Genomic DNA, 23803 nt, shown 5'->3' with positions numbered 1-23803 from the left:
GACCTCGACAAGCCAACGGAGGAGAGGCTCGCCCTCTCTTCCAACGTAGCTGCTTACGTGGAGTTTTAACGACTCCACGCGCGGTGTGGCCGATGGCGACACCGAAGTTCGAGCAGCGGTTTCACGCTGTTCCTTCACGATGAAACCCAGAGCAACACCGTGTTGCTCCGTCGGTGATAGCGTTCGCAACATCGTTGCTACCGCCGCTTCCCCAATGACTGTTGACAGTCGTTGGAGGGCCTCCCACTCTGGTTCCGACAGGTGGGGGCAGTCTGCACGCGCAACATGCGTTGCAGACGTGTTTGGGCTACCCACGGACATGTTACTGTCCGAGGGCAGGTTCTCAGCCCCGCGTTCGTATTCCATACGAACGTGTTAGTCGGTCGTTGGACGGACTACAAAGTGCTACCAGGTGTAATGGGTCTGCTTAGACCCACTACTTAAGCTTACACGTGTGCGCACGTGTAGGAGGAAGCGTAGGAGTAATTTACTTAAGTTCTGTATACTTGTATCCACAAGTATACTTAAACCTAGATAAAAGAACCAAACGGAAGCTTTGGTGGTAAATGAGAACTGTATTGATTGTAAATGGGGTTTCCTCCTAAAACTGATATTTCTAATGAGAGGTTCTGCCATTGGATGGCTGGCAGAACCCCTATCTATTGAATGACTCTCATTGGTAGAAAGGTGTTACTTTCTACCAGTCATATGCCTTTTGCTATGAATGTGGACCACCCTGTGGTGGTCACCTGAATGTGTGCCTTAGTGCATGTTGCACTAAGGTAGGAGGTGAACCGAATGTGTAGCCCCGCTACAGTAATATTTAAAGCCTCTCCAAATACATAACGAAACGACATTTGATATCCTCTAAAATGTAGTAATTAGACGAAATGTCGGTCTCCTCGATCGTGTTCACGTTGCCTCCCGTCGTGTCCATGCCTACGACGTGCTTCGGAGGAGGCCAGGTGCTGGTATCGACTATGGCGGAGACGCGAGTTCCATGTAAGCTTTATCTTGCTTGCGCATCTTCTTGTACGCACTCAACCACTCATGCGATGTGATGGCCTGCAGGCCACCCAAAATCTTATCCCCCAAGTCTGCAGCAGACGCCAATAGATCCATGGCAATCCTGTTCTTAGCCCCTCCCCCCATATAATCTCGATCGGCTTCAACTCGGGATGGTACGGGGCGTATACAGCACCTCATGGCTGTAATGGCGGGCGAGCGTGACGACTCTGTAAGTGGTGGTGTGGGGTTTCACTTAGATCAACACTCAATAGTTAACTAGCATTTGTACACGGCAAAGAAATAGACAAACGCTTACTTGTAGAATGAGCTGCTCAAGCTGCTTTTTGGCGTAGCCCGTAATGACCACCGTCACGCCATGGTCGTGCAACCACTTCAACATGACGGTCTTTGATTTGGATCTGGACGGAACGGGATCTTCAGTGATCTTTTGGTACGCTGCACCGTCCATGTAGATGCGACACGGCCCATATTTGCACCGCAGCACCTGACAGAGTTCCTCGAGCCACTTTTCGAATAGCTCGTCGTTGAATTTGCCGTAGTAGCCCGAGCTGCCGTCGCCCTTCAAGTGCGAGGACCAGCTCCGGATCGACCCCGACACCCACTCCGCATGAAGCCCGCCATTCGTCACCATGACAGCCCCAGCACTGACGATGCAATATCGCTGTCCTGCCCCGCTTGCCACATAGCGCGATGATCCTTTCAGTATCCAGGTAAAACCAACCATATGATTCATACTGCAATAACTTTCGTCTAAATAGACTTCCGTTAGCTTAGGATACATACGTACCGGAAGATTCTTTACCTTATTGACCAGGTTACTTGTTCCTGAAAGCTACATTGGCTTTAGAGGCAGCCTTTGGATCCCGCCTTCTGCCACAAATGTCCATGTGTGTCAACTCGTCACGCATGGTCCTATTTGAAATGGCTACCCCTGTCAGATCTTTTATGGCTGTACAGATGGCTCTTGAGGTTGCCGTTTATTCCTCTCCGATATATTACGGGTTTTAAAATTATATCCGTAGTATAATCGTGATAATTTCGACTACGGACCTGGGCGGGCGACCTCTTTGGGGTACTGGACCAGCAAAGGCATCGGCACCGTGTGCGTTCTAGAGGACCACCACGCGTGTAACGGTACCCCCAAATACTCAGCTACACGCTCGCGTACGGCTCTTCCAAGGGGGTCCAGCCGTTGCTGAGATTCGACCAGGAAGTACTGGTGAGTACGCACAATCATCATCTTCTCTTGTTTTTGAGTGTGTGCCATGACAACTAGGGAAATGGCGCCGAGCTACTGATGGCAAAGAAATTATAACCCCTGCGAACTAACGATTCCTTTGGTGGTGATGCTGAGATCGTGCGCTTAGTTTCAAATGAACTACGCTAAGTTTTGTGCAAGTGATGTGTCAGTTCATCTCGCCAGTATGCTAGTCCAGTTATTTAGACTCCCGACTTGCACGAGTTTTGGAGGGGATTTTTGTCGAATTCCCACCGTATTATATCGCTCGGAAGGAATAAGTGGTGTTTTGGGCTTGATCAAGAAACTCCTGTTAACTCTTGGTGCGGAGTGCGGTGTGATAATATGGTCATCGGGTGTCGGAAAGTCGTGTGCTCCTATGCTTATTGCGTTCTATCTGGTGTGTATCAAGAAAACAAAGTGCTTGTTATACGTCGCTTGAGCGAAATTGTGAACGCCGTGATGTTTTTAGATGGCCAAGGATCATACGCACGACTAGTAAATCTCTGAGCGAAGGGTTTATTCGCTGCCCGCGCCCAAGTTAAGGGCGCAATCGTTTTTGTCGATAGTCATCAGCAAGAAGTAGTGGCTGACGAAAAAAACGGACTTCTGCCTTTTCATTTCCTTGGAACGTCGTGGTAGTTCGATGCGAAACAAGATGATGACAATTCACATGTTGTGTTTTTGCCCGTGTGGCGCGATGCTGACCTGCTGCAGTACGCGAAGTTAACCGATTGGGTGGTCGAAACTGGCTTACGCAAGACCAAGCTTTTGAAGGTAGGCAGAAACTCGTAAAGGAGCAGTACTTCTACAGCAAACCGAGGGTTGGACGGTCGTCGTCGGCACATCAGGCGAATCACGGCGTCGCGAGCACGCGCAGACCCAGACGCGTCGCTAGGTAAATCAATTGCCTTGGAAACCGCACCCACGGGTTTCCCCCAACGCAGAGGTCTTGTCGCGAGGCTTGACCGATTTAGACTTCGCCCTTGCGGGCTTAGTCTTAGACGCTTTCGCTTTCGCGAGGTGTCTTCCACGAGGGTATCTTGCCAGAGCTGACGTGGTGACGTTTGGGAATGCCCAAATGATGCGAGAGAACGCGAGCGGAAAGGTTCGGCCGCTTGTCTATGGGTTTCGACTGAGCGAGAAAAGTGTGAGAAACTTCCCGCTCGCTCCAATTGGTCGAAAAAATCGCCTCAAAGTGAGGGAGGATGTAACAAAGTTACATGAAGAGTGCCCACCACTCTTCCGAGTTGGGTACATGGTTTATCCAACACCACTAACACGTGAGTGGTGGCTCACAGCCACTCCTGCATAAGCTATAAAGGATAAAATATAGTTGACTTAGAAGTTATATTGCAGGACAATTTCTAGGCAACTATAAATATAGCAGTCTAAAATGGGCTATTTCTCTCGTTCTCTGTTGAAGCTGCACTGCTATATAATACTCGGACACATACCGTGGAACAGTTCAGGCGAATCGTTCAGTGATTGGATGATCGGTATTAGTTGGATCGGGTGTGCAAGACGGCGTGTTTGCACACGTACAACCAAGCGGATGGCAAGAAGGACAAGAGGGGGATAGCGTTTAGGAGGACAAGTAAAACACGTTTTGCTAACGTTAATCTACTCACTTCGATATTTGCCTCTGTCACACAACCCGGGGTGCCCCCCCCCCCCCCCCCCCCCCCCCCCGCGGAAAATTGTAGAATGATCGATCGAACAGATAGCTCGTGTCCTCACGCTATGTTCCGTCGTAATGAGTTCCTCCACGACGGGAGATACTAGCAGCACGTGGCTAGTTGGAAACTGAGAATATATGTGGTGAGTTAAGCTGTTGGTTGAACTATCAGCTCTCGCTGTCGACTCGACATGTTGACTTCCCTTTGAACTCCATACCGTGATAATACAGCGTCGCGACCAGCTGGAACTCTGGAAAACTCCAGATCACTTCCCCCCTCTCTTTCGCGACGACCTGCCAGGTTGACGCGGACGCTTCGGAGTTACTGGGGGTTCTGGACGCAGTGTCTGCCACATTGACTGCGCAGTACGGCTCCGTGGACGGTCCGCTGCAAATCGATCGACGAGCGCAGGAAGGTCTTCGAAGATAATGTGGGCAGGTTCCATGACGTCTCTAGCAGATCCATGCCGACCCACTTGACCTGTATTTCCCATTGGTGCGAGTCCGCACCGAGACGACAGTCTAGCAAATCCTCCACCAGATGTCCCCCTTCGCCATGGTGAACATGGGCAATTAGGTCTTCGGTAACATCCCGGCTGGCATCAGCAAAAAACTGTAGGCGGGAAGCGTGGTGCGTCGTGATACCGAAGGGAGCGACCAAATCTTGAATGTCGAAAGTGTAATCATTGGTAGCGCTCACAATTCGCTTCGGGCCTCGCCATTGCAGGCCAGCTTATTGCCGCGCGGCACGACATTAACCGCCAATACGAAATTGCCAATTTCGAAGTGGGGGCATCTTCACACCGCGCTGCTTCTCGCGTCGCGCACGATGTTGCTCACGGCGTTTGTCACTGGCCAATACGACCGCACGATGCATCGTGTCGAGACTTGCGCGGATGTCCGCCAAATACTCGATCTGAGCCAGGCGAACATTGTCTTCTGTATGATCCCCGACCGAACCAGGTGCTAATAGTGCGTTGAGCTGCGTGGACGCGGGGAGAGCAGCGGATGCTGTGACGGGTGCGATACCATCCAGACGATCCGCGGCCATATTGTTTAAACTGTTTTGCACCAGCGACAAAAGTGTGGGCCAGTCCGAAATAGGTAATTTCATCTCACTGCTTAGAGCCTTTAAGCAGCGAAAAACCAGTCGGTTTACGACTTCAACAGTCCCATTAGCCCAATGACAGTAAGTGGTGGTGAACACCCAGCAACTTCTGCAATTTTGTGATGACTGAGTTTTTGAAGTGCCCCCCCCCCCCCCGATCGGAAACCCAAGTGTGAACCACGCCATACCGCTTAAACCAATCCAACAGACCTCCGTACACGTCTTCCGCGGTCGCCGTCTCGCACTCGATTAACTCTACAAATCCACTCATTGCATCTTTGATGACGAGAACGTAACAGCAACCACTGGAACTTCGTGGGAGACTTAGAAAGTCGAAATGGATGGCTTCGTTTGGCTTAGTTGCGCGAAGCGTGGGTCCAAACGGACGGGGAATGCGGCCTTTGGTGGAGCTCAGGCAGTGAATGCATTGCTTGACAAATGACTCCACGTCTGCCCGCAATATGGGCCACGCGAACACAGCCGTGACAGCACCCGTCGTTGCGGCTACGCCGCGATGTCCACTTGCGCCGGCATGAGCGATTATACAAATCCTCTGCTGCATGGTGCGGGATCCACACTTTACCTTCTGAGGTTTCGTATAGCTCCGTTACGGTAGAGCGTGCCAGACCTGCCGGCTGTTGGTTCGGGTGACTCGTCAAAGCGGATTCTTGTAGCTCCTGGAGTTGTACTGCCGTAGGCCACTGAAAGTCCGGTTCCTGAAGAGGTGAGACGCGTTCGACGACAGCCAGTTGGTGCAGCCGGACAGGCGAGGCATCCGCCACATCTTGTTCATCCTGGACATCGCGGACAGATCCATTAGGTACCGGAACGGCATCGTCGCTCCGAAGCCGGAACGAATCAGATGATGCAGACGATGCACCCCAACGTGATAATAAATCGCCCCATACGTTATCATCGCCGGATACATGCTCGATTTCGTATCGAAACATCGAAAGAGCAATAGCCCAGTGTTGGAGTTTATCGGCTTGGTACCGATGCAGACCGCTGTCGGCCCCGTACGGATCAAAGATAAACGTCAAATTACGATGAGCAGTAAAGAGGCGAAATCCGTTCGGCCGAAGAAGTAAGTAGTCCAGCCGCTTGTACGTTTCGATAATAGCAAACGCCTCCTTTTCCACGGTGGACCAACGACTGGACGCTCCAGCGAATTTACCACTGAGAAAAGCCAAGGGCTCGTGCCGCTGCTCTTCTGGTGGCAAATCGGCGTCGCCAGGCGGCAACTGGGTAACTGCGGCGCCCCAAAACTTGTCGCTGGCATCGCTGTAAACGCAAACATCCCAATCGGCTTGAGGGTAGGCTAGCGGGACCATGTTAACCAGGGCGTCCTTCACACACTGAAGGCACTCCTCCTCGGTTGTTCCCCATCCAACGGAGGATAATAGGCACCGTTGCAACTCGATCTTCTTGCGACTCCCCGTCTCCTGCATGGCACGCCCCAGAATGACGTACAACGGTGCCGTGAGCTTTGCGTATTCGGGGATTGAGGCTCTCATCCAGTTTATCGCACATACAAACTGCTGGAGATCTGCCCCGGTCACCGGAGAGGCCAATTCGACCATTTCTTGGATTCGTTCCGGGCAATGTGTAATTCCCCGTTCAGAGATGATACGTCCACACCATTTAATTTCTGTGGCGTACAAAACGCACTTGACCGGGTGCTATTTCAATCCGTACTGGGCGCAAAGCTCCATTACCTTATCAAAGAGCGCGCAGAGTTCGTCCTCTGTAGACGCATACCCAAGGAGATCATCAAGCCATGCAAGCAGCCCTTGATAGAGAAGTGGCCCAAATATCTCCTCCACCACACTCTGGCAAAACGCGACGGCGTCCGTAGCTCCCATTGGCACGCGTGTCGGAGTCCACATGCCCCGGTGGGTGATGAACGTAAAGAGCTCCTGAGAAGCAGGATGCAAAGGCAATTGCCAGTACCCTTTGAACCAATCACAAGAGAAGTAGAGTCGTGAGCCTTGAACGTGGGTAATGGCAATCTCCAATACCGGCATCGGCCACACCATGGGTTCCGCACACACGTTCACCTTGCGCGAGTCGACCGTCATGCGAGGGTCGTTAGGCTCCTTCTTGGGCACAATCCGTGGCGCTGAACACCATCGACGGCGATTATTCAGATAGATCAGCCCCGCCGACGCCAATTCCGCACAATGTTTCTCCAGAAATCGCATATGCAGCGGAGGGTGTGCAACGCACGGGCTTGACTCCTGGCTTTAAACAGACCTTCAGCGGCTTCACCTTAACGGGTGGATCAGACCCGAACTGCATGCGGAAATTGTCTTCTCCTTTGTCTAGGGACGCCTTGAGCCGAATCGCGCCTCGCTCACTCAGGCCCTTATCTACTGCGTCGTGCAGCATATCCACCAACATCTCCTTCACGGACCGCGTTGTTGCAGCCTTGAGGTCAGGAGTAAAATGGGGCTCATCATGAGTCACCGCGGCGGTGCCATCCTCATAACAGGCTTTCACTTGAAGACGTTGCATTCGTATAAACGGCAAACTGGCTTCAGCAGGTTCCGGTGGTGCCGTCCATTCTGCCTGCTTTGTGAGGGCTGCCACCAGCAATCCGTCCGTCGAATAGCATGGCTTCCATCATTGGTCGACCAATCTTTAACGCGATGGACTTATCCTTTTCTTCCACCCAACACGCAAGGTCTCGAAGAACGAGTGGACCTGCCGATGTAGCAAACACGATCTTGCGGAACCTGGCCTGACGAGTGGCAAAAATTGTCTTTCCGCCGACAGGAAGTAGCTGCTTAGGCTGCGGCGGGACGGCAAATTGAATCCATGCGCCCTGCTTCTGTAATTCTGCAATAAGACCGCCCGATACAAGTGACGAGTCTCCTCTGGAGTCGAGCAGGATTTCGGGTAGCTCAAGACCTTCAACCACTCCAGGCACCCGCCCGGTATCATTTTTCGCGAGCAGCCCCTGCATACCAGAAACATCTTGACTATCAACGGCCAAACCTGTTAACTGACGCATGTGCGCCGGTGCCGGAGCTCTCGTGCCGTGTTCGGCCCGCCATTTTGCGACGAGCTCCGCCGCCTCTCCAGGTTGAACTTGGGGAAAATATCTCACACGATGGTCCATCGAACCGCACTTGAGACACGGGTACTTCTGTCGTGTGGCTGCTCGTCCTTCTCCTCCGCGTTTTCGATTACCACGCTGAGGCTCTCGGCCCGATTCGGAGGGCGTTCGCTCGGAACCAGAGGGCGATGCTCCGCCTCCACCAGACGAGTTTCCTGATCCCGAATTGGCATCCGGGGCCGAGGGGCGCTTGTCGTTTCTTCCCCGCGACTTCCCCGACTCGCGAGACAAGACTCGCTCCCAGACCATATAACTTTGGAGAAGATCTTGCATCCATTTGCAGAACTTGATCACATGTGACTTGAGCGATTTGTTCTGAGCGTGATCGAGCCTCTGTACGACTTAGGCTTGAATGTCGCTGGCGCCAATGCCGCCACCATGTACTTCACTAGGCGTTTTTGCTCCTGGGCGAACATGACATCCGCCAAGTTATGTTCTTCCAAAACTCGAGTAAGATCTCTCTGCAGACGATTAATCCTCGACTCTGCTTCAGGAAGCTGAACATCCACTGCCAATTTCTTCATCGCCACTTCGACCGCCCCGTAATCTTCGAAGGCAAGGTGGTTGGCTTCCAGGAAGTAGGCGACCCATTCGTCCTCGGATACTTGGGTAGGATGGCGTTCGAAATGCCACATGGCAATTGATTTCTTCGTCTCCTCCTCGATGCACGCATTCATTGTCATGACGAGAGGGCGGTTGAGCTGTGTCTCAAACGCGCGAAGCGACAACAGGATATGCTAGCAGCACGTGGCTAGTTGGAAACTGAGAATATATTTGGTGAGTTAAGCTGTTGGTTGAACTATCAGCTCTCGCTGTCGACTCGACATGCTGACTTCTCTTTGAACTCCTTACCGTGATAATACAGCGTCACGGCCAGCTGGTACCCAGCCCAGCTGGAACTCTGGAAAACTCCAGATCACGCTAGCTATCTCTCCTAGGTGCCTCCTTGCGAACGCCTACCTGTCCTACGCTTCGTGCCCAGCGCCGCAATCAGCACCACGTGCACTTATTCATGTTGCCATCATCATCACCACCAAGCGGCTAGTCTTGGCTTTATCAGATCCCGTCGTGGTCTCCTGCAATCGGTTCTGCGAGTCATCACCAAGCTCGTCCAGCACGATGCTGCTCGGATGACGATGGCGCGTCTCGACGGTTGCCTCGTGGTTGGCCTTGTTCTCCGTGACAGCCTCCTTCACCAACAGCTAGCCTTTATATCCTCGCCAGTCCAACTTTGTGAACGCAAACGCCAGTCGAGCACGCAGAACTAACAGCACATCCGAGTGGATTTTGTGCATTTTTCAAAATAACACGTGAGGTTTCTACGGCTATCTTGCACGCTGTCACTTTGGCATAGCTGCAAGTATTGAAATGAAGTGATTCAGCAACGTCAATAAAGTACGAACTCTCATCTGCAAACGTCATTCTCGAACTCTCCCGCCGTTCTGTAATAAAACATGTCTGCTGCTTCGCCTCGTCAAAGAGGAGTGTCATTATCGTCTCCGTCATCGCGACAAGGAGCTCTCAAATAAACGCCGCTTCGAGAGGGTTTCTCCTGAAGTGCTCGGAATTATAGCTTTGTGAAATATTCCGACCCGAAAGTTCTTTTTTGCTAGGCGGTCCAGGTGCTTGTCTACATGTTGTCTCTGATTGCTTGTCAACCAGTCTGCCAAGTTTCACCGTGGGGCTCACACCCGAGAGACAAATGGTGAGGGATGACATTTAACCACCCTTTCATCCAGGTGTACAGCCAGCATGTTGTGCTATGAAGGACACTCTACCAATCGAGAACTCGCCAGTCGTATGTATTCAGGATGGGCGTTGGGACTGCTCGAACCGTTACAGCTTGCGGAGCTACAAGCGATGACGGCACCTGAAGAAGTTGATAGCTTCAGCTCTTGTTTGCAATGCACACCTTTGACGAATCCTCAACACGGTGCTGAGCTGCACTGGCAAACGTTGATACCAGTCAGGCAGCAACAACCGCCCCCGCTCGTGATTGGAGGACCACTTCAACTTCAACATGGGCAAGTTGCCCTTTTCGAGCGATCATCTGCCGTAGGGTACGCTGATGAACGCTTGTCATCGCTGCAGTTGGACCTCACCCGAGTAAACGGACGCAGGACTCGTCTCCTTGGTGGTCGGTACGTCGGTCGAGAGGGTGCGGATTGCTCTCTTGTGGGGGATTCTGCCTCATGAGGTGCATGACCCAAGCTCAAAAGCACGCAGCGTGACTCAAACACCGTCTGTCATCGCTCAACCGGCTTTAACGTGGTCGGTCATTGTGAGTTTTTACTTTATAGTTGTAGCTATTTGGGTGGTGCTTACTTCATGGCTCAGATGCTGAAGTGCCCCAGAGCAGCAGCTAACTTCTGCGGAGACTGCCTTGAAATAGGCAACCCGGATCGCCGGGGCAGTTGCGGTTTCTAGCACCGAATTGCATCACGAGGACGGCGCGTCAACAGAGCACCTCGGCCACGCGCCGAGCCAGCTGGCTTGCAGTCGGCGCTTGCAGTCGCCTCACAACTGAATTCAACGGCTCCGATACAAGAAGCGAGTCGAGCGTGAAGCTCTGACAATGGAGAAGCTCTTCACAAAAATAGGAGCGCCATCATACCTGCCGACGCCGACCGAGGTGCTCGACGGTGTGCGATGGCTGCGCGCGAACCCGGCGATCGCAGCGGGCGTCATGGTGGGGCTCACCAGCTACTCTGTGGCCAAGTACTACGAGTACGGCGAGGACAGCGAAGAGAGTGACGAAGACAATGACGATAATGTTGCCGACAGCCCACGAGCAACGCGCGACGAGATCGCACGATCCGTGACGGCTCTGCACCTTGGGCTGCTTAAAATCGACACAAGCAAGAAAAACCGACGACACAGCGCCTACAGCTCTGCGAGTACCGACTCGTCGTTTGCAAGCTCGGGCGGGCTCCGTTCTCGTGCCAGCTCCATCTTCGACAAGGCCTACCACGAGGTACTTTCAACCGTTGCGCTTCATCAAGCACAATTTTGCTAACGTTTTCCTTTCCGTGATATCTAGGAGCTTCATTTCCAGGAGCCCGCTGTCGATCAGGTGTGGTCTTGTTTACACGAAGGTGAATGTCCACCAGGAGAGCACTGCAGCGATCCAGTTTGGGGATGGTTCGCTCCTGCTACCCATGCTTCACCAACACATACTTAAGTAAGCCGCGAAAGTCCCAAGACAAGTCTTAAGTCGGGGAACCACTCACAGAGTCGAGCTCAAGCCTACAGGTCATATTTATACGTCCCAAACATGCCACCAGCACACAGGACATCTTAAACGTACACCGTATCAATACAGTACCCAAGCCTTTCACGTTGGCATCACCATCTTTTCGTCGTGAAAACGGCTGCATTCCTGCTTAAGAGTATCACTTCAATGACGTGTCACAATTCGAGCCCGTGTACCTCTTTCATGGTACCTGATGGGCGTACGGGAACATGGGGCCACCAATATTCGTTGGTGTCTCCATCCAGCCCAGCAGCCCCAGCAGCTATCATCGATACAGGAGGCTGCCATGACGTACTACCGGTTCGGGCAGCGGATCAAGATGACGCGCGCAGTGGCCAGGGCAATGGCGCGTTCGGCCGCGGGCAAGCGTAACTCCGCCGCCATCGAGAAGCTGGTGCAGAGTAGCAAGAGCCGCTTCGGCAGCGCCGTACGTGACCGTTTGAGCCGCTTACAATGAACTTTTACACGTGCAAAGCTGTGCTAACAGAGAGTTGAATGACTGTGCAGGTGGGTCGGCCGTTGGGCGCCGCGCTCGCGACGTTCCTGGACTCTGGCGTCGCGTTCAACACATCGTCGGAGTTCTTGTTCTTCGACGGAGAAGATGACGACGGAACGTAAGAGCTCTGCAATTGTCTTTTGTGCCCAGCAATTGATGCGCCACGTTGAACGCTCGAAGCCTTTCATTTGCATCGCTTGCTTGTTGTTGCATTCGTGAGAGAGTGGAGAGGATGTTGGCGTGGCGCATCAAATGCTGACTTTTTTTACTGATCGAGTTTGGCGCCGAGCTGACGACTGAGCAGTTAATATCCGCTGTGGTTGCGTGCAATTAGATAACAGGCCGGTCAGCCATACAGGACACCAGCAAACAGAAAGAGAAATGAATGAAGCGCTGGCCAGAGAGAGCGACACAAGAGACCGCGAACACGACACGTTAGATAGAGCCCCACGTGTTGGACGCCAATCCAAGCTAATCAGGACAATCAAAGACACATTGGGCAGCATTACATGTAGTAATACTTCATCGCAACTTGGCTCGGAGCACCGGTCTATGACCTGAATCTAGTCTTGATATTTGTATGCACGCGTTCTAGGCCGTTCGATTTCGAGTCAAAATTCAACCTCCACCCTTCATCGTAGCGACCCCCTTGATCTGTAGGTGGCCATGGCGGACACGAACGAGCTGCGCATGAGCGACAACTTCCCGCGCGTGCCCAAGCCGTGCGAGAGGGTGGCGACCAAGTTTTTCGCGTGCTTCTACGAGCACGGCAAGCAGCCGGAGGGCCAGTCCGACACAGAGGTGGGCAACCGTGCGCTGGACATGTGCAAGGACGTCATGCTCGCCTACAACGCTTGCGTCGACACTGAGATGGCCAAGAATCCCAAGGAGCTCTTCCGTGTGCCGGAAGCCTACCGCACGCGCGAGTAAACAAGCGATCGCAACAAAGAGCTAATACAACAACATCTTCGTGTCTAAGAATGCATGTGCAGCGCGATGAAATAGATTGTTTCTTCTTGTTCGGCACATTGTTCGAGCTGCAGACACTAAGACGAGCGAGCGAGATACAGATAAATCCACTTCAATTTCCGTGTTGAGAAGAGTTGGCATTTAAGAGTCCAAGGCGGACGTCTCTGTTTCACCTTTGCGTGAGAGTCGTGCTCGCTTGCTTCCTCGTCCACGTTGCATCTGTTTGTTCCTGTAGCAACCAAGATCTGTCGTCGACTAGAAGGGAACCGCTTACTGCGTGTCCTTCTCCCACTCGAGGTTGGCGATCTCGTCGTCGATCTCCTCCTCCACCTCCGGGTACATGGCGGTCACCTCGTCCATGGTGGTAGCCAGCGTCGTGCGGGTCTCCTCCATGAGGCCGATGAGCTCCTTGAGCTCCTCGATGCGGGCCTTGGAGTCCGTCACCTTCTCGTTCAGCTGGGCGAACTGCAGCACCAACGAAGCAAAAACAACACCATGAGCTCTCTATCTCCACCAATAAGTCCACAATAATTGCAGCTGCGTACGAGCTTGTCCACGGTTTCCTGCTCGTTCAGACGCAGCTCGTCCGGCAGCTCCTCCGACTTGGAGGCGACATCCAACTCCTCGGGAGTGATGGTCGGGAACGCGATGCTCTTGTAGTTGGACTCCATAGCATCCACCAGTTCCTTGTTCTTGACCACCGAGCGGTAGTAGTCGAAGTCAATGGCTTCAGGCTCCTTGACGAAGGCGCGCGCTTCAGCCGCGATCTGGCCGTGCACGTCGCGCAGGCTATCGAGGGCGGCGCGGGCGCGCGGGTCCGTGAGCTTCTGCGAGATGTCGGCCCACTCGATCGAGCGGGTCTGCAGCGCGCGGCGCACGACTTGCTTGCGGAGCTGGAGCATCTTAGCGGCGATAAGGGGCTCGTGCACTTGGCTAATGTAAAGCGGTAGGGTGGACGGCCTTTAGCCCCCCTTCGTTAAAATTCAGGGGCGGAGAGCGAGCGACTGCATTATCCGATATCCCTCTTAAAAGCTTGTCATGCAGTTGAGGAGGTTAGTAGAATTGTTAATGTGTGAGGTCTGTTGAAACGAATATTTCATATATTGAGTGTGTCACTTAATGTTACGTTCACCACCCAAAACATACGCTCTGTTTTGGTCTAAACTGTGCCAATAATATTCTTTTCAGGACGTAGGATCTATACATTCGAACAAGAAACCGTTTAATTTCGCTCAGACCAAATCTGTATCCTTGCTCAAATGAAGGTTTTGTCCCTGAAAAACGGGGGCGTCGCATAAGTACGTAGCTCTCGGTATGCTGACCGCACAGATCAATTTGCCGCTGACGCCGCCATGAACGGGTTCCCGATGGAGACTGGTTGGCAGAAGATGAAGCGCCGCTGCCGGGAGGAGCCGCTGGTACCATTGGGCTGCCTGGCCACGGCGGGCGTCCTGATTGGCGGCCTGGCCTCCTTCCGCCGCGCTGCCGACGCCGTGACGCAGCAGAAGTTCATGCGTCTGCGAGTGGCGGCCCAGGGCGCAACCGTCGTGGCCATGGCGCTCGGAGGCTTCATCGCCATCAAGCCGGACGAGGACGAGCACAAGAGCAAGCACAGCTGAGCTGCTGCAGAGAGACAACTGCCGCGTTGAAGCACAGAACGAAGGATACACCGATGGCGGTAGTTGGACACTCGTGGTTTATTTTGATTTTAAGCTAAGAAGAACATGAAGAAGATGAGGAAGACCAATAAGATAGCGGAGATCTTGAGCGCCAGCATTCTATTGTTCGAGAGGCTGGAGAAGTACTTGAGCAGCTCGTGCTCGCCACTGCTCACGTTCACCAGCGACTCCTCCACGTTGTCATCAATTCTGTAATCACAATAGCAAAATAAACAACACAGTTAGCACTTGCAAGCAAATTTGACAATAATACATGGGGACGTACCTTCGAACGAGGTCTCCCTGCTCGTGAATCAACGTTGAAAGTCGTCCAAAGAGCTGTCCGATATCCACAATATGACTTTCGATCTGGGACACAGCTTCGGCTCTCGACTCGGTGTAGTTCTGCTGCTCGGCCACGATTTGCTCCTGTGTCATCGTGGTGATGAGGGGCTGGATTTCCGCGTTCCCGTTGCTCGGAGACTCACCCGTACTAAATCCTGGCCGCGGTAGTGTGTTCGACAGGTTCACTTCCTGCACGCTACCGGTGTGGCTATTGTTGCTTCTCGGGGGCTGCGGGGCCTTGAACGCCAGCGGCTTGCCCAGCGCACTGGACGCCGTCTTGCCATACCTGGCGCGTCGACTCTGCTGCAGCTTCATGTTCTCCTGGCGGACCTCCAAAATGTCCTTGAACCCTCTGGTCGTGGCCATCAGGTTGGACTTCATGAGCGACACGACAGCATCCGAGTGTTTTGCGGCCTGCCTCGACGTGGCTGACTGCCGCTTGCTATTCATGTACTCCTGCAAATTGTCCAGCTGCATGTTGATGTCCGTGATGTCCTTCTTCACGAGCACCGCCAGCTCGTTGATGGCCTGTGTCGGGTCGTTGAACATGTTGTTCTGCCGCACCACTGCATTCACATAACAACCACAGACACGTCAACATCTCCACCTGCAATTGCTGCAACTTAACACGTACGTTGTGTCAACTGCTGCAACCTCTTTGAGGCCTGGAACACTTCTTTGGAAATATCGGAGGCTGCGGCATTGAACTGCGCGTTCTCTTGCAGTGGCGAGTGCACAAGTTTCTATAATAGACGACGGAATACTGTCAGCTACAGACGACGTACAGCGGCGGCAGAGGGCGCGTTGGGCAGAGGGGTATACCTGGAGCGTGACGCTGCCTTTCGTGGCCGCGTAGTGTTGGCACAGGTGTGCGAAGTCGGCCGTGCGGTTCGCCGCCATGGTCTTGGGCTGACTCCTTCTTGGCTCGAAAATACTGAAAAACGGTAGGGTGGGACACATAAAATACCAATCTTTCAGGTGGAAAAGTTCGTCGGTGTTTGGTACGACTTGCACGAGTTGGGAGCCCCCTCTTTTTGGGATATGCCTACTGAGGTGGGCAGACTCTGTGCGCTGTAGCAACCCACTGCAAAGGCTCCATCCTCGGCAGAAATCTTTAAAATCACGCAGACCACCACAGTGGAAATATGCGAATGCCAGCAAACCCACTCGAATCAAAAGAGCTTCAGTGGAGGAGCTAACGACAGGCATAGCGCATATACCGAGCTGCCTGAAGCTATCGCCAAACGTTTCCAGGCGTTCCACTACTGGATGGATACCAATATGGCCCGGGCAAACTGAGATCGAAGCTGTCTTCTACAGCTGGGACCAGCGGCGTTGCTGCCATACCACTAGTTCAGTGATAGGAATATATACCTCGAAGTATTATTAATGCATGTATTGGATTATACGCCGGAGGCATATTGAAACTCAAGCGCCAGATTGCAACGTGGGTCTTCTCAATTGCATCGCTACTGGGTATTGCAATATCCTATTGCAAGGAAACACACAGTCCCCAACCGTTGAAAAATGCAAAAGAGCACCACAGAAAAGATAGAGCATATCAGCACAAGGATCATTTTCATCAATGCTCAGGGACATACATGTACTGTTGACGTACAATAATGATGGAGGCTTTCAATATGCATTTATTCGGCAGAGTGGATTGTCTTGCTAAACCAAATTCAATCAAAGCTTTTCAAGAAGAGAAGAAAAACAAGAATGATACTTTGGTAATTCGTGTTCGTTGCGTTAAATTTCCACCAAAGAGTTACGAAGTCTTGGGTACCCACTTCAGAGTGGTTTTGACACCACTTGTCTTCGATTGCACGTTGGTTAGTCCACGAAGCCTCATCAGCAGCGAGTAGGCTTGCACCTCGTTCGAGTTCGAGTTCTTCAGAGTTTTGCTTGTGATACCCAGCTTGCTCATGAGTTGCGTCGTAGTCCAGTCATTTTCCATAAACTCAGTCGCAAATTTTTTCGCGACCGGGTTATCGTCCACCTTCTGCAGGAATTTGACTGCAGCATCGTCGATTTGCGGAGATTTAATGCCGGGCCGATTGTTCCACGTACGAACTTGAAGCAGGAGCGAGAAGGCTTTCATGTCGTCCGAATCTTTAGGCGTCTTTCTTGTGATCTTCATTGCATTCAGGAGCTGCTCTGTGGTCCACTTCTGTTTCGTGAAATCACCAACGAACTGCTTAGCCTTCGGGTTATCGTCCACCTTCTTCATGAGAGCCAGCCAAGACTTGTTGATCTCTGGAGCTTTAGCGGCTGCCAGGACCTTATCCGCAGACTGCAGAAGAGAATTTGGCAACTTGAAGTTCTTAAGCGACGCCGGCAACGAAATGCTCTTTCCCAGTACCGGTATCGCTCTCTCTTCGTCCTCTGCAGCCTGGCTGTCATCGTCGTCATCGTCGTCATCGTCGTCATCGTCATCATCGTCGACCTCTTGCTCCATCTTGGTCGTGCGCAGGAACCTCCTGTCACCGCGTTTCAGCTGCGTGGCTTCCACTGACTGCGCATCAGTAGAGGTCACAAACGAAAACTTGTCCGAGCTGGTGGCTGCATCGCTGCTTGCAGCAAGGGTTGCTGCAGCGACAAGCACAATGAAGCCTAGTCGCATGGTTGAACTTGAATGGTAGAACACTTGAGCTTGGCGGGCTTGAGTGCTTCAGAGAAAATTGCGTAGTGCGATATCGACTCGCTGAATACAAGTACCGTATGTATTATACAGGTACAGCTACTCCTACGCGTTATAGGCTTCGCTCTAGGATGAGTCTTCAGGCTTTGTTTGCGTGGAAGTTGCGGCAAATGCGGTGCATTATGCACGGCGTAACCATCACACATCTCTGTGTTTATCCTTTTGCGACAGCAGGAGCGCTGTGGAGGAGGTGTATAGGGTATACCCACCTCCTTCAGATTTTGAGGCGGAACGACCACACACTGTACATGTACGGAACGACCACAGAGCTTACAGAAGAGCGATCTGGTACTCGCAGTTTGCACAACGATATGACCTTTCAGACGCATGAATATTCCTCGCCAGCGCAGGTGCAACAATTAAAAATGCCTTTGCGCTGACTTGGGAGTCCGAGGATTGCGTTACCCAACTCCTTCAGATTTTGAGGCGGAACGACCACACAATACATGTGTACAGATGTTGAGAACTGCCGGCGGCACTCCCGCAGTCCCATCCCATTCATAATGAATTAGTACAGTATTGAGCAAGTTGATAATACATAATGGTCGCTGCACAATGTGAAGCTTTAAAACATGTACTATAATATTACTTCAAGTATAATACCGGTATACTTCGTATGAACTACTATCGATTTTAGAGCTAACGTTATTAATAGTGCAATTTAAAAACTCTTTTCCAGCGTATCTGAACGTTGCTATTATTGACATTCCTTGTCCAAATTGTGCGTTCTACTAGAAATGCGCGGTTCGTATGGAACACCCGCAGGCAATAGACCAAAGTTTCGTGTAGTGCTTTTGCCACTAGGTTGATGCTGGTAAATACGGCATCGTACCGGTAAATGTACATGTACTTAATGAGGGCTACAGCTCGTCAGAAAATGGGCTGGAGTTCCAGGAAAACAGATTTGATTTCAAAGCCAGAACACCAACGTGCCTCAAAGGTACGCTATAGACAGTGAGCATTATTGTAATCGGCGGCTGCTTTGTCCATCCGATATGTCGTTTTAATTGGACCTTAAGGGCAAGCGTGATATAATCCAACGTCTAATTCGGGGGTAGTCACGCATTAATAAGGACATTTGAGCAGTGCGGTAGAGATGTGAGCCCCAACCGGCCACTAGTCATTGTTCAAAATACCCTACATAAGTGTTCTCGGCAGATTTCCCCTGCAGAGCAATAACACTACACTAAGCTTAATTGCTACCAGCTGTGCCTGCTTTGCGTATTGGCTTGACTTCATGTAGAGTTTCATGTCGGGCCGAGTCGTCTTCGTAGAGTAGCTATTCAGAGCCGAGATCACCTTCGCCTCAGCTATTGACTGGACCTTCTCAAAGCTATCACACTCCTTGTCAATCCTATTAAAAGTTCTGCTACTCTGTCAAAATTCCCAATTCTTACTTCGACTCTCTGCGTTTATATATGTTGTGGACGCTTCGAATGTCCAACCAAGTATGGGCATTCTGAGGGAGTTACTTATAAATCGGCTGGAGAGGACGTTGATAAAACAGACTTCAAATCTAAGAATTAACATCTAACATTAAGTTGACCCCGTTTATATATAGCAAGTCGGGGGTTGCGTTTCTTTATAGCGATGTAAATCGGTTGATTTGCAAATATATAAGACATCCTGCATGGCTTTCACAATATATTAAAACATGTACAGTAATGTGCGTGAGTTGTGAACTGGTCTACAACCTTACTATAATAGTATAGCCTCGTATAATTTACTAGTATAGGTCAGGAGGCACAACGTCACAATATGGAGATGAGCAAAGGTACTGGACTAAAAATCCAGCAAGATGCGTTTGACCAATCACGCTCGAGTGAATCGAATTTGAATATTCTCTGACGAACGTTCGCGTGGAAAAGTTGCCCAATCCAACCAATGGACCAAGGTATTATTCATGGCATCAAACGATATATATACTATCTGAGAAAGTGATGCTTGCTTTAGATAGACTAGGAGAAGGATTAGATAATCCGTACAAAGTAGACCTCCTTACCGCACTGAAGTGGTGCGAGGATGCATGGTCAGAGGTCAGCGCATCGACCATATAGCATTGCTAGCACCACTCTGGCTAAGCAAGCGTATGATCAGTTAATTTAAATCAATACAGACACTTCTGCATCCAAATCAATTTCTCTCTATACACTCGGAGTCCTTATAAATAACAGGAGCTCACTACTTACGCACATTCCATGTAACACACGTATAAAGTGTGCACGCACAATACGTGTAGGCAGGAGATTAAGGTACCCGAGATCGAAATCGAGCTGTATGAACTCATAGTATAAACCGACATTTTGGAGCACTTTTGGTCGACTAGATACAGACAAATAAGCTCCGAAAGATAATGCATCAGTGGCTCACTTGGATACGGTGTTGTGAATTCCGGTCAACTTGTTCGATCCAGGACAGTTAACTGAACTGATCAACTGCCATATCCCATTTCCAAGTCACTTGGAAATGGACAGATGCTAAACTATGAGGTTCTTTTAAAGTCGGAACTCGTGAAGTGATTTCAAACGGTTTATTGTTCTTTTTATGGATCCATTGAATAAAATCTAAGCCTTTCTCAAATAGAGTACAAGTACTGAGGTACGTCAATCACCAGGACCTACCACGTTATACAGTATAATATTAACGATTACTTATATTTGTGGAGGTGCCTTTGTCTGGGAAGGTGCCGTCCAACGACAAGGTAATAGTTGATACATGTACACCCAGCCTGACTGAGATACGAAATACGCACCCCACTCAATCCATCGATATTCTTTTTGTGCGTGTTGCCACTTTCTGAGCGTGAGTGTTGCGGAAGTTGGAGATTCCGATGTGGGCAGGTGGACAATTTCGGTATGTGTCAAGCTAAATAATCACCTACGTCGAGTTACCTTTATGAAAAACCATTTTTTTCTTTTTGACTTATTTAAACGACTTTCAACAAGTAGGCATCATATTTTGTAATATATGAAGGAGAAATAAACAAGCTCAATATACCAGGCAAGCCAAACGGGAGCGTGTTGGTACTCTTTTTTGGGTGGTAAGTACTATTATAGAATAATAGCTTCGGGAGCAAGCAAATCGGTGCTCATTTTGAGAAAAGCTCTCAACAGCTGGACATACATTTGATTTGTCCGTCGTTGTGAGATTGTACTAAAACAGGATGATTCCCAATGAGATCGGGCGGGAATTGCTGTGTTCAATTACTGTGTACACAGCTGTACTACAATATCAAGTTCGACAGAAGCGTAGGGCAAATATCAGAATCCGTGATGATTTCATATTAAATACAGAAAGCGTGGCGATAAGCGTTGCTGATTTGCTCATCACGTTTCCTAGCACACAAATTCGCTAAATGCGCACGTTGTGTCGCTAATATTGTATCCTTGTAATGGAAGCAATTCTCCGGTAATACTTGTATTGACTATTGCTAATATTGGCCAATAGGACTGAGATATGTATGAGAACACAATTTTCGACCAATAAGAGAACGAAAGACACAGAATTTCGGCCAACCAGAGGTATATTTGAATGGCTCAGTTTGTCCATCGCAGCTCCGTCAAATCCGGTCGGAGGTACAGATTTGGACGGAAAGATGTGGCGCGCTAGATTCTTTTATTGTATAGCGAAAGGTGTGGACACAAAAGAGTGACATTTGTAGCCAACCCTGACATTTAACCAATCAGAACTCGAAGAGTAAATTTAGAGCGCATAGCAAAAACAACTTTGGTACCAATAAAACGTGGCTCTGGGGCTCAACCGGTTTGCGACTTCAGTTTTAATTCGAGTGGTGAGGGTTCAATTCCCACAACTGCAAAGTTAATCGCCCAGAAAGGTTGACCTTCACTCTCAAATTCACCTCGGATTTGGGAAGAGTATTTGCAGCGAAGACTAACGTCAGCCAACGGCGCTAACGACGACCTCCACGAAGGCGTGGCTTCACGCCACTGACCCGCCAGCGGCATGCATGAGGTAATTTCCGCTGAGTGGGGAGACCACAAGGCGATACACCAGGTGACCTAGGGAAACGAGCCCAAGGCCTGGAGACGGAGTGGTAGGATGAACCAGAGCGAAGCCCTGGACGAACCAAGTCCAGTCTGCAGAAATGTGGGCCACACCATATGGCGGAGGAACAGGATACACCTCGAGCACCCAGCCCAACTGTAACGGGATACACCGACGTGTACCCATGTTACATAAAGAGTGACGGGAAGTCTCTCTTTAGTGTGGTACCGGTTGGCGGTGAGCCAAATATTGGGCACTTGTTTAGCTTTTACTATAGTTGACTTAGAGTTTGTAAAGATCAAGCTTGGCTCACCTATAAATAATATTCACTTTTTAAACCTACCGTCTACGTCATAGTCGATTCCCTTAGGCAGGGAACCGTGAACTTGTTGTTCACCGAGAGCTTACGCACTCTAGCACTTCCTCTGTGCAAGGTGCTATGTGCCCCGTCACACCAACTGCAGGGACAACACCATCGAACGCGCTGCAAGAGGGACGTGGAGATGGAGGCGTACAGGCGATGAAGACCTTGGCCCATACACCGCCACGAGACGAGGGAGCCAGTCACACCAGGCAGGATGAACAAAGCGGGCTGGAACAAGGGGTCGACCGGACACGGCCCAGCCGAGCATGACGACTGTGCAATTTTGGAGCGATAAGGTGCGAGAGCATAGACCGACAACATCGACCAGATACACGGCGGAAAACGTGAAAGGGGCACGCATACTCCAAGGAGTCTGGAACCTAATGCACCGCAAGCAACTGACGGCCACTCTGATAACCGAATGGGGGGAAAGCCGGAAAGGAGCTGGTCGCAGGAGGAGACCGATATGCGGTAGATTGCGTTAAAGCCTTCGAACGCGTGCTGTGACGACAACATTTGGGCTTGGACGGGACAGGAAAATAACACTATGATCGCGTATATGCGGGGCAAGTTGGACTTGCCTCACCGTCCCAATTTTGTTAAGGAAGTCATGATCGGTGCCCACAGATCACTGATGGTGGATTTTCATGCTAGATTCATGAATGATCCGCTGACGGTGAACCTGCAGCTGACGGTTCGTTTGGCACGCCATATACCAACATCATTAAAGAACTCTTTCAATCCAACACTGACAAGAAGTTGTGGCTGGAGATGATGAGGACTCTACAAGCAGATCTGAAGAGGTTCGCTTACGACGGGTTGCACGCGCTGGCGCTGGTGTTTTACACCTGTGCAGGGACAGATAGCTGGACCAAGCGCCCGACCAGAAAGCGGTCGTAGTGCTGCAATATACGGCCCACCGACCCGGAACGGACAGGCATGGAACCTTCACGCCGGCTCAACCGGAACTGCAGTTTGCCATCAGGGTGTATGACGCCGAAACGCTCGGACTGGCTGCGCTTACCCACACGCTCACCAGTTCGCTGGGTCAATCATCTTGGATGCGGAATACGCACGCGCCACAAAAACGGAAATTTATGGCAACCGATACTTCACCGTCAAATTTACTCAAACGGGATGCCCAATAAATCTCATCGACGTGACGCAGGTGAAGATGGATGGCAACGCCATCACACTTCATCACTACCAAATGCAGCTGCGGAGACCGTGTGGGCGCTGCTTCAGCTCTCGCCACGGCAAACGAAAATATACGGTGGTGGAAGGACAGCTGACGGCGACTACTCGCGGTTTTGCAGAGGTGCCATGGCGAAAGTGGATGGAGTAACAAGGGATATATTCGCAGTCGGTAACTTGGTGAACCTAATTGAGATGCTTAGGGCATTGCCACATTAGGCGAACCCAGACACCGGAGGCCGACTTTACCAGGCACCACACAGCACCGGGCCCAAAGAGCGATCCCTGGATGACTGCACCGCTGGTAAGGGTACAGCATGGACCCAAAGAGAGAGGTAGAGGCAGTGGTGGAAACTACTAGTGGGATCGTGGAGGAACAACCTGCGGAGCTGGATGCCGCGGGATCCACGGCCGATCGCTCCAAAATATCAAAACATGCAGTGAAGAAGAACAAAAAGGAAAACTCGACGCGGTCAGGCACGCCGAGGAGAAACAGTTCGAAAGGAGGGACCAACGGGACGCGCAGAAGGTGGTGACCGAGGCGCCTACACGGACCAGTGGTCAAACTAAGGCGGACCAACCGTCTACCAAAGGGAAGCAAGGAAAGGGGCTCCAAAATCATGGACAGCGCAAACAGGGCAAGCAGCC

General features: G+C 51.1%; 7 protein-coding genes across 8 annotated transcripts; 3 read left to right on the top strand and 4 right to left on the bottom strand.

The window, feature by feature from the left end:
• Window positions 1–978: 978 nt before the first annotated feature.
• On the bottom strand, window positions 979–1660 carry KRP23_10354 (uncharacterized protein; the record flags this gene model as incomplete). The annotated part of the gene is made up of 2 exons (XM_067880793.1): window positions 979–1065; window positions 1325–1660. The coding sequence occupies 2 exons, from the start codon at window positions 1658–1660 to the stop codon at window positions 979–981; spliced, it is 423 nt and encodes a 140-aa protein (XP_067742185.1).
• Window positions 1661–10745: 9085 nt separating this feature from the next.
• On the top strand, window positions 10746–12257 carry KRP23_10353 (uncharacterized protein; the record flags this gene model as incomplete). 2 transcript variants are annotated; one of them, XM_067880791.1, is made up of 5 exons in its annotated part: window positions 10746–11144; window positions 11211–11265; window positions 11669–11850; window positions 11931–12037; window positions 12254–12257. In XM_067880791.1, 5 exons carry the CDS (start codon window positions 10746–10748, stop codon window positions 12255–12257), a joined length of 747 nt encoding a protein of 248 aa, XP_067742183.1. The 2 variants fall into 2 exon arrangements, with proteins under 2 accessions (XP_067742183.1, XP_067742184.1); XM_067880792.1 differs by lacking the exon at window positions 12254–12257 and adding an exon at window positions 12224–12227.
• Window positions 12258–12585: 328 nt separating this feature from the next.
• KRP23_10352 (uncharacterized protein) lies at window positions 12586–12849 on the top strand (the record flags this gene model as incomplete). Its single annotated transcript, XM_067880790.1, has 1 exon — window positions 12586–12849. The coding sequence occupies one exon, from the start codon at window positions 12586–12588 to the stop codon at window positions 12847–12849; it is 264 nt and encodes an 87-aa protein (XP_067742182.1).
• A 309-nt stretch (window positions 12850–13158) lies between these two features.
• On the bottom strand, window positions 13159–13790 carry KRP23_10351 (ATP synthase subunit d, mitochondrial; the record flags this gene model as incomplete). Its single annotated transcript, XM_067880789.1, has 2 exons — window positions 13159–13353; window positions 13434–13790. The coding sequence occupies 2 exons, from the start codon at window positions 13788–13790 to the stop codon at window positions 13159–13161; spliced, it is 552 nt and encodes a 183-aa protein (XP_067742181.1).
• A 450-nt stretch (window positions 13791–14240) lies between these two features.
• KRP23_10350 (Respiratory supercomplex factor 1, mitochondrial) lies at window positions 14241–14507 on the top strand (the record flags this gene model as incomplete). The annotated part of the gene is made up of 1 exon (XM_067880788.1): window positions 14241–14507. The coding sequence occupies one exon, from the start codon at window positions 14241–14243 to the stop codon at window positions 14505–14507; it is 267 nt and encodes an 88-aa protein (XP_067742180.1).
• Window positions 14508–14596: 89 nt separating this feature from the next.
• On the bottom strand, window positions 14597–15791 carry KRP23_10349 (Syntaxin-32; the record flags this gene model as incomplete). Its single annotated transcript, XM_067880787.1, has 4 exons — window positions 14597–14756; window positions 14833–15457; window positions 15526–15634; window positions 15714–15791. 4 exons carry the CDS (start codon window positions 15789–15791, stop codon window positions 14597–14599), a joined length of 972 nt encoding a protein of 323 aa, XP_067742179.1.
• An 868-nt stretch (window positions 15792–16659) lies between these two features.
• Window positions 16660–17514, bottom strand: KRP23_10348 (uncharacterized protein; the record flags this gene model as incomplete). The annotated part of the gene is made up of 1 exon (XM_067880786.1): window positions 16660–17514. The coding sequence occupies one exon, from the start codon at window positions 17512–17514 to the stop codon at window positions 16660–16662; it is 855 nt and encodes a 284-aa protein (XP_067742178.1).
• Window positions 17515–23803: the final 6289 nt, after the last annotated feature.

The sequence above is a fragment of the Phytophthora ramorum genome (assembly GCF_020800215.1).
Source record: "Phytophthora ramorum isolate Pr-102 chromosome Unknown Phyram_PR-102_s0009, whole genome shotgun sequence".
In the NCBI taxonomy this organism is placed as follows: domain Eukaryota; phylum Oomycota; class Peronosporomycetes; order Peronosporales; family Peronosporaceae; genus Phytophthora; species Phytophthora ramorum.
Note: the sequence above shows the minus strand (reverse complement) of the source record. Positions and strands in the feature narration are given on the sequence as shown.